This window comes from Schistocerca serialis, chromosome 2 (genome assembly GCF_023864345.2).
Source record: "Schistocerca serialis cubense isolate TAMUIC-IGC-003099 chromosome 2, iqSchSeri2.2, whole genome shotgun sequence".
Taxonomy (NCBI): domain Eukaryota; kingdom Metazoa; phylum Arthropoda; class Insecta; order Orthoptera; family Acrididae; genus Schistocerca; species Schistocerca serialis.
Window position 1 is genome coordinate 902,707,055 of NC_064639.1, and position 16,900 is coordinate 902,723,954.

The following is a 16,900-nucleotide window of genomic DNA, read 5'->3' on the forward strand; positions in this document are numbered from 1 at the left end:
ATTAATTTCATTGTTTTAGTTGTAATAATGTTGAATCTCAGCCCCTAGCTTATACGTTGACGTGAATGTGCTGCCAACATTATGCACCCCGCAAGGCAAGACACGTGGAGCTCGCCACAGTTGAGAGACTTTGCGGATGCACTGTATCTCTAGGAGAATGAACATATTCTTTTATATGCTTAGAGCTCTCCATAAGCACACTAAACCAAGAACTTGAGTTCCTGCTTCAGGGTTTCTGTAGCTGTTGATCACAAACTGGACAGAGGAAGGAAAAAATACAAACAGTCATATTGTTAATTTTTCCTTAGGAGGTAAAATGCTTATAGGTGATCTGTTCAGTACTGAAAGATAACTTTTCACATTGCCCTGTGATATGCAGATGACTCGTGGAGTGTGAAAGGAGAAACTTCTTGAAGAAAATGTTGCTCCATTATGGAAACTAGTCCAGAAAAACCAGTGTGTGTCATATTTGTGGAGATATCATGTGCAAATCCCTAATTCCCAGTGCTCTGCAACACCACATTGTTGTAAAAAATTGTTCTTTGTGGGTACTAAAATCTTATGAGGAGGATCTGATGGCACATTGTGTGTAGTGATTCAAAGAAACTGTCAAAATATTTTAAACTATTGTGTTTCAGCATGTAAGCAGAATGTTTACATATCACAAAAACTGTATTTAATTTCCACGCTGTTCCAACCGAATCACTGAACAAAATGTGCATGTTTAATTTGATCATTCACTCACTCATTTACTCATCCGTCACATTCTGTAGAATGTTTGAAGGTGAGGGCACACCTATTGCAGTCTGAATTCTCTGATTGTAGAGAAGAAAATGATTACTATAATGAATTTATTGAAATCTTTCACACCCCCCCCCCCCCCCTTACGCACACACACACACACACACACACACACACACACACACACACACACACACACACACACCCTGACAGTGATAGTGAATGACAACTTGAAGTTCCAAGGGCACTCTAAACACACACACACACACACACACACACACACACACACACACACACCCTGACAGTGACAGTGAATCACAACCTGAAGTTCCAAGGGCACTCTAAACTATGTGTTTAAGGATGAAACATTTTTAAATATTTATGTTAATCCTTTATACAAATTTGATATCAGCATTTTAAAACTGCAGTAAATTGCAAAGTCCTGGAGCAATCTCCCACCAACCATGATACTGTCATATGTAATGATGCCCTGCTTCCACAGCCACAGACTTGAATAAAAGGTTGTAGAGAAAGATAGATTGCTACTTACTGTAAAGAAGACACATTAAGTTGTAGACAGGCATGATTAAAAGACACATGTAGGTTTCAGCCGCAGCTGTCATCAGTAAAGAGGGAGACACACACACACACACACACACACACACTTATACACATACACGTGTGTGTGTGTGTGTGTGTGTGTGTGTGTGTGTGTGTGTGTGTGTGTCTCCCTCTTTACTGATGACAGCTGCGGCTGAAACCTACATGTGAGTGTCTTTTAATTGTGCCTGTCTGCAACTTCATGTGTCTTTTTTATGGTGAGCAGCAATCTATCTGTTTTCCTAGATTGTTGATATTCCTACCTGGAGTTTCCATTGTTTGAATGAAAGGTTGGTTAGTTTATGCAGATGAGGAGTTGATGTGTTTCTAGGGGACAGTGAATGTGCCTAGTAAAATATACAATTTTCACCCCTTCGAACAATGTTTGATGTTTTATTTTCTTGATTTAAGAGCAGCATTACGTGTTGTGTCAAGTGCCGTAAAAATTAAAACAAATTGATCTGTATTTCAGTATTTTGCGAGTTCTGTCCCTAACAGTTCACAGTTCTACTGCATTCTAACTACTCACTGCCATAAAAAAGTGAAACAACATTAATTTCTGTGTAATGAACCTGAGCTGACGATTGAAAATTCTTGCCAGACCAGGAGTCAGACCCTGATTTCCCACTTATTGTAAGCATTATATTTAACCATTAGACTGCCCCAAACACACCTCGACTCTTGACTCAAACTTTCATTGTCACTAATATCGCCACCTACAGTAGTGCTTAGGCAGCCTTGTGATTAAAGTGACTTCTTGAGACAAGGAGGAAATGTGAATTTTCACCTTGGCAGTCACACCTTTGTTGAGTATATTTGAAAACTGTTTCACTAAGAAAACAGTGAAACATAATTGGAAGAACCCATCTAAAAATCCATGGCTTACTGAAGAGATAAAAATACCTTTTAAACAGAAAAGGGAAATGTATCTTATAGCTAGAAGGGCTAATGATCCAGAAACAGCCAAACATTATGAAAACTACTGTACTGTATTAAGAAAAGTTATTAAAAAGTTCAGAAGTGTGTGCATTAGACTGGGATTAGTACCTCTGATAATAAAATTAATACATTTTGGAATACTGGTAAAAGGGAAACAGGGTAACTGAGAACACGAGAAGGCTGTGTTTCTATTGAACTCAGTGAAAAGTTTGTTAGCAAAAAGTCAGAATGAAAATAATTAATAATCATTTTTAAGTGTTGTAGAAAAAATAGGATCCAGCTGTTCATTAGAACATGCAAGGCTGCATATGGAATAGATAAAACCTATGCAATTTGATAAAATTGGAATTCAATCCACCACTGCTACTGAAATTAGGAAAATAATAAATTCACTCAAAAGTAAAAGCTTGCGTGGAATTGGTCGTATTTCCAACAGAAGACTTAAAGCTTGTTTTTAAAAGACAAGTAGGATTCTCAGCCATGTATTTAGTAGTTCATTGAAACAGGGCACTTTCCAGATAGACTGAAATATGCTATCATGAAACCGTTGCAGTAAAAAGGGGATAGGTCTAATGCTAACAGCTACCGCCCACTCTCACTTCTGACAGATTCATCTAAAATTCTTGAAAAAATAATGTATCAAGACTAGCTTCACATATTTGTAAAAATGAAGTACTAACAGGATGTCAGTTTGAGTTTCAGAAAGCCTTTTCAACAGAAAATGCCATATATGCTTTCATTGATCAAATATTAAATGCTCTGAAAAACTGATCATCACCCATTGGGATATTTTGTGATCTCTCAAAGGATTTTGACTGTGTAACAATATTCACCATATAATGGAGATGCTGAGTCACAGATAGGCACAACAAAAAGACTGTCACAAATAAGCTTCCAGCCAGCAAGGCCTTCGCCAAAAATAGATCTCTCTCTCTCACACACACACACACACACACACACACACACACACACACACACACAAACGCAACTCACACACATACATTCCATCCTGGATTGTTTGAATCACAAAATTCTTTTATATAAGCTTAATTATTGTGGTATGAGTGGGACAGTGTACAAATGGTTTAATTCATATTTAGCTGGAAGAATGCAGAAGGTTGAAATTATCTGTACAGGTCGTCTGCAAACATTGGCAGAGTCCTCTAACTGGGGAGCTATCAAGAATGGTGTCCCACAAGGTTCAGTTTTTTTTTTTTTTTTTTTTTGGGGGGGGGGGGGGTGTTCCTTATTGTTCTTAATATATATTAATGACTTGCCACTCTATAGTCATAAAGATGTAAAGCAAGTTCTTTTTGCTGATGAACAAGTATACTAAGCACACCCAACAAACAAAAATTAGCTGAGGAAATTGTAAATGCCGTCTTTCAGAAAATCTAGTTTGCAAATGGACACACACAAAATTTTGAGAAAACACAGTATATACAATTTTGTACAGTAAATGGTAGTATAACACCACTGATAAATAATGACTTTGAACAGAAGTGTGTTGCTAAGGCAGAATAGTCAAAATTTCTGGGTGTGTGCATTGATGAGAAATTAAATTTGTGATGAAGCAAGCTGGAATCTCTTTACTTCCTCTCTTGTTTTGTCATCTGACTCCTTAAATTCATTTTGTTTTAATTTTTGCCTAATACCATTAACATGCATGAGTATAATCTGCATTTCCATAAAAGAGAAAGGTTGGCCCTCAGTCTTAAATAATATAGCACCAGTTCTAATTATGTGCTTAGTTTTGTGTATGTAATTTATTTCATAATTTATTTTTACCATTCCTAGTTAATACCTTTGTTATAGGATGAAATCAATAATTGTTTTGTGACTTAGATTCTATTGTTGACTTACAAACAATTATAAATTGTGTACTAATTATAAACATTTGGAAGACATACTACTAGTATTCTTATAGTATTTATTTGGCTCTATTTGAAAACACATTAGCAAAGCCACCCCTTAATTAATTTCAAAATAATTACCATGTTTGTCAAAAGCATTGTTTATGTAACTGTGTCTGTTAATTTCATTACTTAAACAAATGATTTGGTGGAACCTTTATGGTAGAAGAAACTTAAAAAGAAGGAATTTTTCGATGAATCCAGTTAATTGAATGAGTTATGTTTTAATTGTAATTTCTGTAACTTAAGCATTGAACAATGTACAGTTTCAGTGCCTATTATTGTGAGGATATATAAAGGACAGATTTTTGGTCTAGAGGCAGTCAGTCCACAGTCAGTTTTCAGAGGGGAATAGTATACTGTTTCAAGTAACAACAATGCATCAACTTAACAATAGAATTAGTGTAACACAAATAGACCATGCGTTAAAACAATGACAGTGTATGTTCAATTTATTTGAGAAATAGTGTCACACGTACTGAATTATTTTGCAAGAACTGTGAACTCTGTGGTTAGGTTTTTACTGCTTGTAGATGTTCAACAGCATACTTGTAGCAGTGTGTGGTGTTTGCCTGGACACTATGAATGAGGCTTATCAAACTTTACCAATAGTGAAGTGGCCATATAACTATGTAATATTGGGGGGTTGTGAACAGTGAAGGGGTGTGCAACTGTTGGCTACGTGATTTAAAGTAGTCAGTGTTGAACTTCTATCCCCCTCCCGTTTTTCAGCCAGTATAACATTGCAGTATGTCGACACCGAGGACTATCAATGAAAGAATAAAGCAGGCGAACATCATAAATTGGAAGAAACAATTAGGTTCAGCTTCTTATGCTACTAGGGTTATTGCAAATTTTGGCGATAGACATACCAGTAGATTAGCCTACTATGCCTATTTTCATTCACTGCTTTCATATGGCATCATATTTTGGGGTAATTCATCATTAAGAGAAATGTATTCATTGCACAAAAGCATATAATCAGAATAATATCTGGAGTGCACCCAAAATCACCTTGCAGACATTTATTTAAGGAACTTAGAATGCCCAAGAACCTTCGCAATACATATATTCACTTATGAAATTTGTTATTAATAACTCATTCCAATTCAAAAATAATAATGAAGTGCTTAGCTATGACACTAGAAGAAAGGATAATCTTCACTATTCTGCGTTAAATCTGACTTTGGTACAGAAAGGAGTAAATTATGCTGCCACAAAAATCTTTGGTAATTTGCCAAATAGCATTAAAAGTCTGATAGATAGCGAGTCAATATTTAAAAACAAATTGAAAGAATTTCTGAGTGTCAACTCCTTCTATTTAATAAATGCATTTTTAGATATGAAGTAGTAAAACAAATTTTATATATATGTGTATAAATAAATGAAAACTTATGTTAAACTGACGTATTCCACATCATTATGAAATGTCATTTTCACGATGTGTGGTACAAGAATGTGGTGTAATGTAATGTAGGTTCAGTGCATTTGAACAAATTGCAGTGACATCATTTCATGTAACAGCATCTTTATCAATTTCACAACCATCTATCAGTTATTTCATTGTAGCGCAGTTAATTCATTTCATTAATGTCTCTCTCTCTCTCTCTCTCTCTCTCTCTCTCTCTCTCTTTTTTCCTTAAAGTTATTTATACATTTTATTTTTTACTGTAAGGTGTCGACGGTCAGTCATAGCATCACACTTCGATGAGACATGGCAACCAGAACATTGCAGGGCTATGTGTGATCACTGCAGATCTCCACGGGAATCTAAGGAGATTGATATCACAAAATATTGCAGACAGCTGTATCAAATATTGCAAAATGCTGCTAAGGGTGATGTTAAACTGACAGGTAAAGCATAGTAATTATGTTAAGGAGTGATATATTTGGACTGCTTAAATAATCTTTGTTCATGTAGCATGTGAAGTTTTGTTGGCAGAGGCGTACTGAAATGTCTGTGTTCGCCTGTAAAATGAAATATGTTGGCTGCAATCTGTGGTACTGTTAGGGAAGGAAACTGATTCCACTTGTAATAGGAAATGTATGACTTAGTAATGTATTTTAATTCTGTTTCCAGCATGCATTCCTGCTTCTCTCTCTCTCTCTCTCTCTCTCTCTCTCTCTCTCTCTCTCTCTCTCTCTGTGTGTGTGTGTGTGTGTGTGTGTGTGTGTGTGTGTGTGTGTGTGTGTGTGTGTGTGTGTGTTGGTTTACAGAGTATAGATGTAGAAGTGGCCTTTACAAATGTCTGCTTGAGTCTGTGTATGTGCGGATGGATATGTGTGTGTGTGCAAGTGTATACCTGTCTTTTTTCCCCCCTAAGGTAAGTCTTTCCGCTCCCGGGATTGGAATGACTCCTTACCCTCGCCCTTAAAACCCACATCCTTTCGTCTTTCCCTCTCCTTCCCTCTTTCCTGATGAGGCAACAGTTTGTTGCGAAAGCTTGAATTTCATGTGTATATTTGTGTTTGTTTGTGTGTGTATCGACCTGCCAGCACTTTCGTTCAGTAAGTCACATCATCTGTGTTTTTAGATATATTTTTCCGAACTAGATACAAATATAGATTTTCTTGACTGGACAGGTGTGCACAGATGTCCTTGTTAGCAGGTAATGCTAAGTTTAAAAGCTAGGCTGCAGATTTTGGGACAACGTTCTTGTCACAGTGAGATGCTCAACAATTTTCTTATTTGGTGAGTACTTGTCATTTTGCTCGTAATTATCCCTTTTATAAAAATTAAGCACCCATGAATTTTAAAATTTCCCCAGTGAATCAATGCGCAAACAAATTTCAGGCTTGCAGCCGGTTGTTGTTGAATTCATCGCACGATATTTCGACTGGGCACCTACTAGTCATCTTCAAGTGACCCATCAAAGACTGGCGAAGACTTGCTCTTCCACCGTATACATCACGCAGTGGGTATTCCGCATGTGCATCAAAATTCAAATTGACTGATGGACCACACATTCCGGCAACAATGCCCTGGCTGGTGGAACTGCGGAATTTAGCTGTCCACTGTGTTACCTGTCACCGCAGCCATTGGTGCACTCTGTTGACGTTAATTAGAACAAATTGTGGAAATGATGGGGTTCCATGAACTCCCCAACTGATAGCTGATATCACAGTTCATCAGATTTTCTGCCAGGTGAATTTCCACTGATTTTTTAATGTTGGAGTCCCAAAACCACACACACTGTGAAAGAATGCTGCACTGAGCATCTACATTGCACTCACCTTTTGCATACAATCAAGTCTGCCATTGCTGAACACTGTCTTTCGACTGGACAGTCAGTGGGGTATGATTAAACGCAGATTCTGAACAAAGCAACATGTTTTTGGGATTACATTATTGAAGAATCTGTGGAAATATGCTGGAGGAAAATCTGATGAACCGTGATAACAGCTAACAGTTGGACAGTGCATGGAAACCCATCATCTCCATGATTTATTCTAATTGAAAATGACAGAATGTGTGAATAGCCACAGTGAGTGGTAATGCAGAGCACAGCTGAGTTCCACAGTTCACCAGTGAGGTGCTGCCTCCGGGAAGTGTGGTCTGTCTGTCAACTTGAATTTTGTCGAATGCACGGGATACACACCACACTATATAGGGTGAAACGGAACAAGTCTTTGATGGCTCATCTGAAGATGTCTGGCAGGTGCTCAGTTGAAATATCTACTTCTACATTTACATCTACATCTACATCTACATCCTCACTCTGGAAGCCACCCTTTGCTGTGTGGCGAGGGTACCTTGAGTACCTCTATAGGTTCTCCCTTCTATTCCAGTCTCGTATTGTTCATGGGAAGAAAGATTGTTGGTATGCCTCTGTGTGGGCTCTAATATCTCTGATTTTATCCTCATGGTCTCTTCGCGAGATATACATAGGAGGGAGTAATATACTGCTTGACTCCTCAGTAAAGGTATGTTTTCGAAACTTCAACAAAAGCCCATACCGAGCTACTGAGCATATCTCTTGCAGAGTCTTCCACTGGAGTTTATGTATCATATCTGTAATGCCTTATTCATTACTGAATGATTCTGTAATGAAGCGCGCTGCTCTCTGTTGGATCTTCTCTCTCTCTTCTATCAACCCTATCTGATACGGATCCCACACCGGTGAGCAGTATTCAAGCAGTTGGCGAACAAGTGTACTTTGTTTTTGGACTGCATTTCCTTAGGATTCGTCCAATGAATCTCAGTCTGGCATCTGCTTTACCAATGATTAATTTTATAAGGTCATTCCATTTTAAATCACTCCTAATGCCTACTCCCAGGTAATTTATGGAATTAACTGCTTCCAGTTGCTGACCTGCTATATTGTAGTGAAATGATAAAGGATCTTTCTTTCTATGTATTTGCAGCGCATTGCACTTGTCTACATTGAGATTCAATTGCATTCCCTACGCCATGCGTCAATTCGTTGCAGATCTTCCTGCATTTCAGTACAATTTTCCATTGTTACAACCTCTCGATATACCACAGCATCATCCGCAAAAAGCCTCAATGAACTTCTAATGTTATCCACAATGTCATTTATATATATTGTGAATAGCAACGGTCCTACGACACTCCCCTGCGGCACATCTGAAATCACTATTACTTCAGAAGACTTCTCTCCATGCTGTGTTCTGTTATCTAGGAACTCTTCAATCCAATCACACAGTTGGTCTGATAGTCCATATGCTCTTACTTTGTTCATTAAATGAGTGTGGGGAACTGTATCAAATGCCTTGCAGAAGTCAAGAAACATGGCATCTACCTGGGAACCCGTGTCTATGGCCCTCTGAGTCTCGTGGATGAACAGCACGAGCTGGGTTTCACACGATCATCTTTTTCGAAACCCATGCTGATTCCTACAGAGTAGATTTCTAGTCCCCAGAAAAGTCATTATACTCGAAATAATACGTGTTCCAAAATTCTGCAACTAATCAACGTCAGAGATATAGGTCTATAGTTTTGCACATCTGTTCGACATCCCTTCTTGAAAACGGGGATGAGCTGTGCCCTTTTCCAATCATTTGGAGCACTATGCTCTTCTAGAGACCTACAGTACACCGCTGCAAGAAGGGGGGGCAAGTTCCTTCGCATTCTTTGTGTAAAATCGAACTGGTATCCCATCAGGTCCAGTGACCTTACCTCTTTTGAGTGATTTTAATTGTTTTTCTATCCCTCTGTCATCTGTTTTGATATCTACCATTTTGTCATCTGTGTGATTATCTAGAGAAGGGACTACAGTGCAGTCTTCCTCTGTGAAACAGCTTTGGAAAAAGACATTTAGTATTTTGGCCTTTAGTCTGTCATCCTCTGTTTCAGTACCATTTTGGTCACAGAGTGTCTGGACATTTTGTTTTGATCCACCTACCGCTTTGACATAAGACCAAAATTTCTTAGGATTTTCTGCCAAGTCAGTATATAGAACTGTACTTATGAATTCGTTGAACGCCTCTCGTGTAGCCCTCCTCACACTACATTTTGCTTCGTGTAATTTTTGTTTGTCTGCAAGGCTTTGGCTATGTTTATGTTTGCTGTGAAGTTCCCTTTGCTTCCGTGGCAGTTTTCTAACTCAGTTGTTGTACCGCGGTGGCTCTTTTCCAACTGTTACGATCTTGCTTGGCATATACTCACCTAACGCATATTGTATGATGGTTTTGAACTTTGTCCACTGATCCTCAACACTATCTGTACTTGAGATAAAACTTTTATGTTGAGCCATCAAGTACTCTGAAATCTGCTTTTTGTCACTTTTGTTAAACAGAAAAATCTTCCTACCTTTTTTAATATTTCTTTTTATGACTGAAATCACTGATGCTGTAACGGCTTTATCGTCACTGATTCCCTGTTTTGCGTTAACTGTTTCAAATAGTTCGGGTCTGTTTGTATTCAGAAGGTCTAATATGTTATCGCCACGAGTCAGTTCTCTGTTTAATTGCTCAAGGTAGTTTTCAGGTAATGCACTTAAAAATTTCACTGGATTCTTTGTTCCTGCCACCCATTATAAACATTTGAGTCTCCCAGTTTATATCTGGTAAAGTAAAATCTCCACCCAAAACTATAACATGTTCGGGAAATCTACTTGAAATATTTTCCAAATTTTCCTTCAGATGTTCTGCCACAACAGCTGCTGAGCTGAAGGGCCTATAGAGACATCCAGTTACCATGTTTGAGCCTGCTTTAACTGCGACCTTCACCAAAATTATTTCACATTTCGGGTCTCTGTCAATTTCCTTTGATACTATTGCACTTTTTATCGCTATAAACACGCCTCCCCCTTCACTGTCCAGCCTGTCTCTGCCATATACATTCCAATCAGAGTTAAGAATTTCATTACTATTTACGTCTGGTTTCAGCCAACTTTCTGTCCGTAGTACTATGTGGGCGTTGTGACTGTTTATTAATGAGAGCAGATCTGTGACCTTTCTATAGATGCTCCTGCAGTTTACTATTACCACATTAATATTGCCATTCCCTGTTGCGTTTCGCCTACTGCTACCTTGTCGTGTCTCAGGAGGTGCCTTGTCGGGCCTAGGGAGGGAATTCTCTAACCTAAAAAACCCACATGTGCACTCCACACATACTCCACTACCCTTGTAGCCGCTTCCTGAGTGTAGTGTGTGCCTGACCTATTCAGGAAGATCCTACATTTCTCCACCCGATAGTGGAGGTCGAGAAATTTGCAGCCCAGATCTCCACAGAATCGTCTGAGCCTCTGGTTCAAGCCTTCCACTCGGCTCCAAACCAGAGGACCGTGATAGGTTCTGGGAATGACACTACAAATACTTAGCTCAGATTCCACACCACGAGCAACGTTTTCTGCCTTCACCAACTCCATCAACCGCCTGTATGAACTGAGGATGACCTCTGAACCCAGACAGCAGGAGTCATTGGTGCTAACATGAGCACAATTTGCAATTTGCATTCGGGTGCTCCCTGTGCTCTCTATCACTGCCGGCAGGGCCTCCTCCACGTCTCGGATGAGACCCCCCGGCAAGCAGACAGAGTGAACACTGGCCTTCTTCCCTGACCTTTCCGCTATTTCCTTAAGGGGCTCCATCACCCGCCTAACATTGGAACTCCCAATCACTAATAACCCCCCCCCCCCCCCCCCCGCCCCCCGGTGTGCCTGCTTGGAACTTCCTGAAGGAGCGACCACATGTCCATTCACAGGCAGAGCGGGCGATGCCACACGGCCAGCCTCCACATTGACGCTCCGTCTTGTGCGACGTGAATGCCGTTGAACCCGCCACTCCCCTTGAGGAGAGGGTGTTCCAACCGCGTCCGGTACCCGCGAAGATGTCTCGACAGCAGGGACTGTGAGTGAAGCGTGTAACACTGGGGTGTACCATGCAATGCACCAGACTCCCCACTGCCGCTACACTATGAGGCAGCAGCCTGAAACGGCTGACCACGGCCATCAGCATGCTCAGCTGTTCGTGAACAGTGGCCAGCTCCTCCTGCGTCCGTACGCAGCAGTCACACGTCCTATCCATCGTAAGAAATCAAAGGTGGCTGATAGCTGACTAAACTGTGGTTACTAGACACTTCTTGTTGGAAATAATGAAAATAAGCACTAACTGTCTCTGGACTGTATTCAAAACAAACACGAAATCTGTGGAACACTATTACTAGTACTCGAAAATTAAAGCTTCCTAAAAGCAAAAACACACGGAAAAAGAAGTGACAAGTAAGAAAAACACAGTTATTACTTAAATTTACTTAGCTTGCTGCACAGGAGATGTGAAGCAGATGGCAGTTACGACAACACTCATGAATTAAACGAGACTGCCTACAAGCCGGAAATTTGTTTGAACAATTAAGTACCCAATAGCAAATGTCAGCATGTTGTAGTTTAAAACATGAAAGCTGTCAACAAAAGGATATGGATATGTGGTTTGGCAAACATATGATTGTTGCATTCTTCAGGCTGCCAAATCCTCTCCTGATTGTGTGATGTGAAGTTCAGTCTGTATCTAAAACTATGAAATAATTTGGCTGTAAACTGCTGTTCCATCTGAGATGCGTTGGACTTCCTGTAAGGTCAATCCAGAACAGAAGGGTGATACCAAATGTACAACTATTTATAAAATTAAGAATGTTAATTGCAAAATACCTCATTTGCCCTGGATTGTCCTCAGATGTTGTCTGCAGCAGCAAGGAGAAAACATTAGGGGTCACACTGTTTCCGTGGCCAGGGTAGAAATTGATGATGTTAATTCACCACGTTCTGTTAACTGGATCTTCCATCAGTTCTTGGTAGAACAACATTATAATCAATGAAAAGCACTAGTTTGCTTTTGTTCTAAAGTATTACTTTTCTTGCGTTTACTGGTTTTCGGATTACAAGGCCATCTTCAGACATTTACTGAATTTTGTCACCAAAGAAGCTACAATGTTTGTAAACACCATTGGAAGAGAAGTTACACATGCAGATTGAAGCAGAAATGTACGGCAAAAAACATGTTTGACAGTGTGGTGATAATGCAATGTAAAAAGTAAGTTGAATAGTTAATAAATAAAAACAGAGTAAACAGGAAAAAACTTCAACACAAAACATTTACAGCAAGCCTACATAACAGTTTATATTAATAAACAAAACCAATAAAATTAGTACTTGACAAGGCTACTTCAGGAGGTATAAAACATGGATAGTGATACACAAACCAATTAAAAGAAGAAAGTATTATCGATGTAATAACAGAATATACAGTAGAAGAAGAATGGATAGTTTTGAGAGATGAAATAGTGAAGGTAGCAGAGGACAAGTAGGTAAAAAGACGAAGGCTAGTAGAAATTCTTGGGTAACAGAAGAGATATTGAATTTAATTGATAAAAGGAGGAAATATAAAAATGTGTTAAATGAAGCAGGCAAAAAGGAATACAAACGTGTCAAAAATGAGATCGACAGGGAGTGCAAAATGACTAAGCAGGGATGGCTAGAGGACAAATGTAATGACGTAGATGTGCATATCCCTAGGGGTGAGATAGATACTGCCTACAGAAAAATTAAAGAGACCTTTGGAGAAAAGAGAACCACTTGCATGAATTTCAAGAGCTCAGATGGAAACCCAGTTCTAAGCAAAGAAGGGAAAGCAGAAAGGTGGAAGGAGTATATAGAGGGTCTATACAAGGGCGATGTTCTTGAGGACAATATTATAGAAATGGAAGAGAATGTAGATGAAGATGAAATAGGAGTTATGATACTACGTGAAGAGTTTGACAGAGCACTGAAAGACCTAAGTCGAAACAAGGCCCCAGGAGTAGACAACATTCCATTAGAACTGTTGACAGCCTTGGGAGAGCCAGGCCTAACAAAACTCTACCATCTCATGAGCAAGATGTATGAGACAGGCGAAATACCCTCAGACTTCAAGAAGAATATAATAATTCCAATCCCAAAGAAAGCAGGTGTTGACAGATGTGAAAATTACCGAACTATCAGTTTAATAAGCCACGGCTGCAAAATACTAACACGTATTATTTACAGACAAATGGAAATACTGGTAGAAGTTGACCTCGGGGAAGATCACTTTGGATTCTGTAGAAATGTTGGAACACATGAGGCAATACTGACCCTACGACTTGTCTTAGAAAATAGATTAAGGAAAGGCAAGCCTACATTTCCAGCATTTGTAGACTTAGAGAAAGCTTTTGACAATGTTGACTGAAATACTCTCTTTCAAATTCTGAAGGTGGGAGGGGTAAAATACAGGGAGCAAAAGGCTATTTACAATTTGTACAGAAACCAGATGGCGGTTATGAGAGTCGAGGGGCATGAAAGGGAAGCAGTGGTTGGGAAGGGAGTGAGACAGGGTTGTAGCCTATCCCCGATGTTATTCAATCTGTATATTGAGCAAGCAGTAAAGGAAACAAAAGAAAAATTTGGACTAGGAATTAAAATCCATGGAGAAGAAATAAAAACTTTGAGGTTCGCCGATGACATTGTAATTTTGTCAGAGACAGCAAAGGACCTGAAAGAGCAGCTAAACGGAATGGACATTGTCTTGAAAGGAGGATATAAGATGAACATCAACAGAAGCAAAACGAGGATAATGGAATGTAGTCAAATTAAATCGGGTGATGCTGCAGGAATTAGATTAGGAAATGAGAGGCTTAAAGTAGTAAATGAGTTTTGCTATTTGGGGAGCAAAATAATTGATGATGGTCGAAGTAGAGAGGATATAACATGTAGACTGGCAATGAGAAGGAAAGCATTTCTGATGTAGAGAAATTTGTTAACATAGAGTATAGATTTAAGTGTGATGAAGTCGTTTCTGAAAGTATTATTGAGTGTAGCCATGTATGGAAGGGAATGTGGACCATAAATACAGGGTGTCCGAAAAGTCTTTCCCTGATTACATAAATTGATAACTCAGGCTAGAAGTAAGATACAAATCTGAAACTGGTGTCTAATTGTTTACAAACTATGAAAGTTTTTTTCACACATCAGAAAACTTCCACATGAGCACCCTTGGTAACATGTAGCACATCTAGGTGACATTCAATTTCCGTCCACACATTAGCCAACATCACTGGAGGGATCAGTTCAATGACTGTGGTTATCCGTTGCCGCAGGGTTTCAAGATCTGGTACACGTGTTCGGTAGACCTCGTCCTTGACATAACCCCATAAAAAGAAGTGTAATGGGGTTGTGTCAGGAGAGCGTGGAGGTCAAACCGTTGGCCCATCACGACCAACCCATCGCCCAGGAAAGGTCGTATCGAGATAGGCACGGACATCCAAACCCCAATGAGACGGTGCACCGTCTTGCTGAAACAAGACATCGGGGTGATACTGAAGCAGCTGAGGAACAGCATACAGTTGCAACATGTCCAGATACACTGCAGATGTGATGATGGTAGCCTCAGCAAAGAAGAATGGCCTGATAATTCGATCATGCAATAGCGCGCACCAAGCATTCACCTTTGGACTGCCTCTGGTGCACTCCGTGACCTCGCGAGGGGGCTGTGAACCCCAAATGCGCACATTATGGTGAGTCGCTACTCCAGTGACAAAAAAGGTCGCTTCGTCGGAAAAGGAAATTCGTCTGAGATAACCATCATCGTCCTCAATAGGTGATAGCATTTTGACCACAAAGTCATATCGACATGTACTGTCATTGGGCAGCAAGGCCTGAATGATTTGCACTTTGTATGCACGGAACAATAAACGTTTGTGTAAAATGTCATGGAGAGAGCTTTTTGGCATGCACCAATTTCTTCGGACTTCGCAGAAAAGACTGTCTTACAGCTTCCACCCTGTCTGCTGAGGTTCTTGGTCGACCAGACCTCGGAAGGTCAGCAACCGATCCTGTGTTCTTGAACTTCTCATACCAGGCTTTAATGCTCCTGATATCAAGTGGATTCCTTCCAAATGTTGTCTGGAAGTGTCTCTGCACTGTGGTTGGTGATCATGTCTCATGGTACCACAGGACACACTGTGCCTTCTCCTGATTGGTTAACATGGCTTCTTGGGTACTGCACCTCATCCACTACTTACGTACTGCAAATCTAAAACAGAAAAAAAACTTTGATAGTTGTGAACAGTTCGACACAAGTTTCATATTTGTATCTTACTTCTACCCTGAGTTGAAAAATGTAATGAAATGTCGTGTGGCTAGGGCCTCCCGTCGGGTAGACCCTGAGTTATCAATTTATGTAATAAGGGAAAGTCTTTTCGGACACCCTGTAGTTTAGACTAGAAGAGAATAGAAGCTTTCAAAATGTGGTGCTACAGAAGAATGCTGAAGATTATATGGGTAGATCACATACGTAATGGGGAGGTATTGAATAGAATTGGAGAGAAGAGAAATTTGTGGCACAACTTGACTAGGAGAAGGGTTCGGTTGGTGGGGCATATTCTGAGGCATCAAGGGATCACCAATTTAGTATTGGAGGGCAATGTGGAGGGTAAAAATCATAGAGGGAGACCAAGAGATGAATATACTAAACAGATTCAGAAGGATGTAGGTTGCAGTAGGTACTGGGAGATGAAGCTTGCACAGGATAGAGTAGCATGGAGAGCTGCATCAAACCAGTCTCAGGACCGAAGACCACAACAACAACAACAACAACAACAGAATATACAAGAAACTTAAGCAATATCAATAAGATAAACAGAAATGAATAAATGCATGAAAATGGAGTGTGAGGGAACACACTGTAAATGAAATCTTTCAGAGTGTGTTGGTACTGCATTTTAAAAGGTAAAAAAGCTAAAAATATACAAATACAAAAGGAGTGAACAGGAAAAACATTAACACTATACTCAAAACTGTGCCTATATAGCAGTTTGTATTAAATAAGTGAACAAAGTAAAATAAAAACTATACACATTCTCGTAGTAATGTGAAAAGTGATAATGGAACAAACAATGCAAAGTCCAGTATGGCCTAATATATTGCTCATATAATAATAGCTAGAAGAATTTACCTCAAATTGGTGCAGGTATTATAATCAACAAACAAATCCTGAAGTATGACTGAGGAGCAAGCAAAATGGAATACAAGCAGATTGTCTAACCTTCTCAGATGATATTGTGATGTCTTGGAATCATTAGAAGAGGCAGCTAACCCAGTCCACGCAACTCCAGCGATGAGCAAGTAAAGTAGAGCTACAAATTTCTGTAGAGAAGATGCAGTGTATGGCAGACATCAGAGCAGTTCCTAGGTGGAGGTCAATAGAAGGAAGAAAGATTCAGAAGGAGGGGC

General features: G+C 39.6%; 1 protein-coding gene across 6 annotated transcripts in view; it reads left to right on the forward strand.

Moving 5' to 3' along the window:
- The window catches only part of LOC126458247 (ATP-dependent DNA helicase Q1-like), a 131,836-nt gene that overhangs the window by 89,679 nt on the left and 25,257 nt on the right, over nucleotides 1–16,900 (forward strand). For all 6 annotated transcript variants that reach the window (XM_050095158.1, XM_050095156.1, XM_050095157.1 and 3 more), the window contains one exon: nucleotides 5,869–6,047. In XM_050095158.1, coding sequence (XP_049951115.1) covers nucleotides 5,869–6,047 — 179 coding nt within the window. The remainder of the gene's footprint in view (nucleotides 1–5,868; nucleotides 6,048–16,900) is intronic.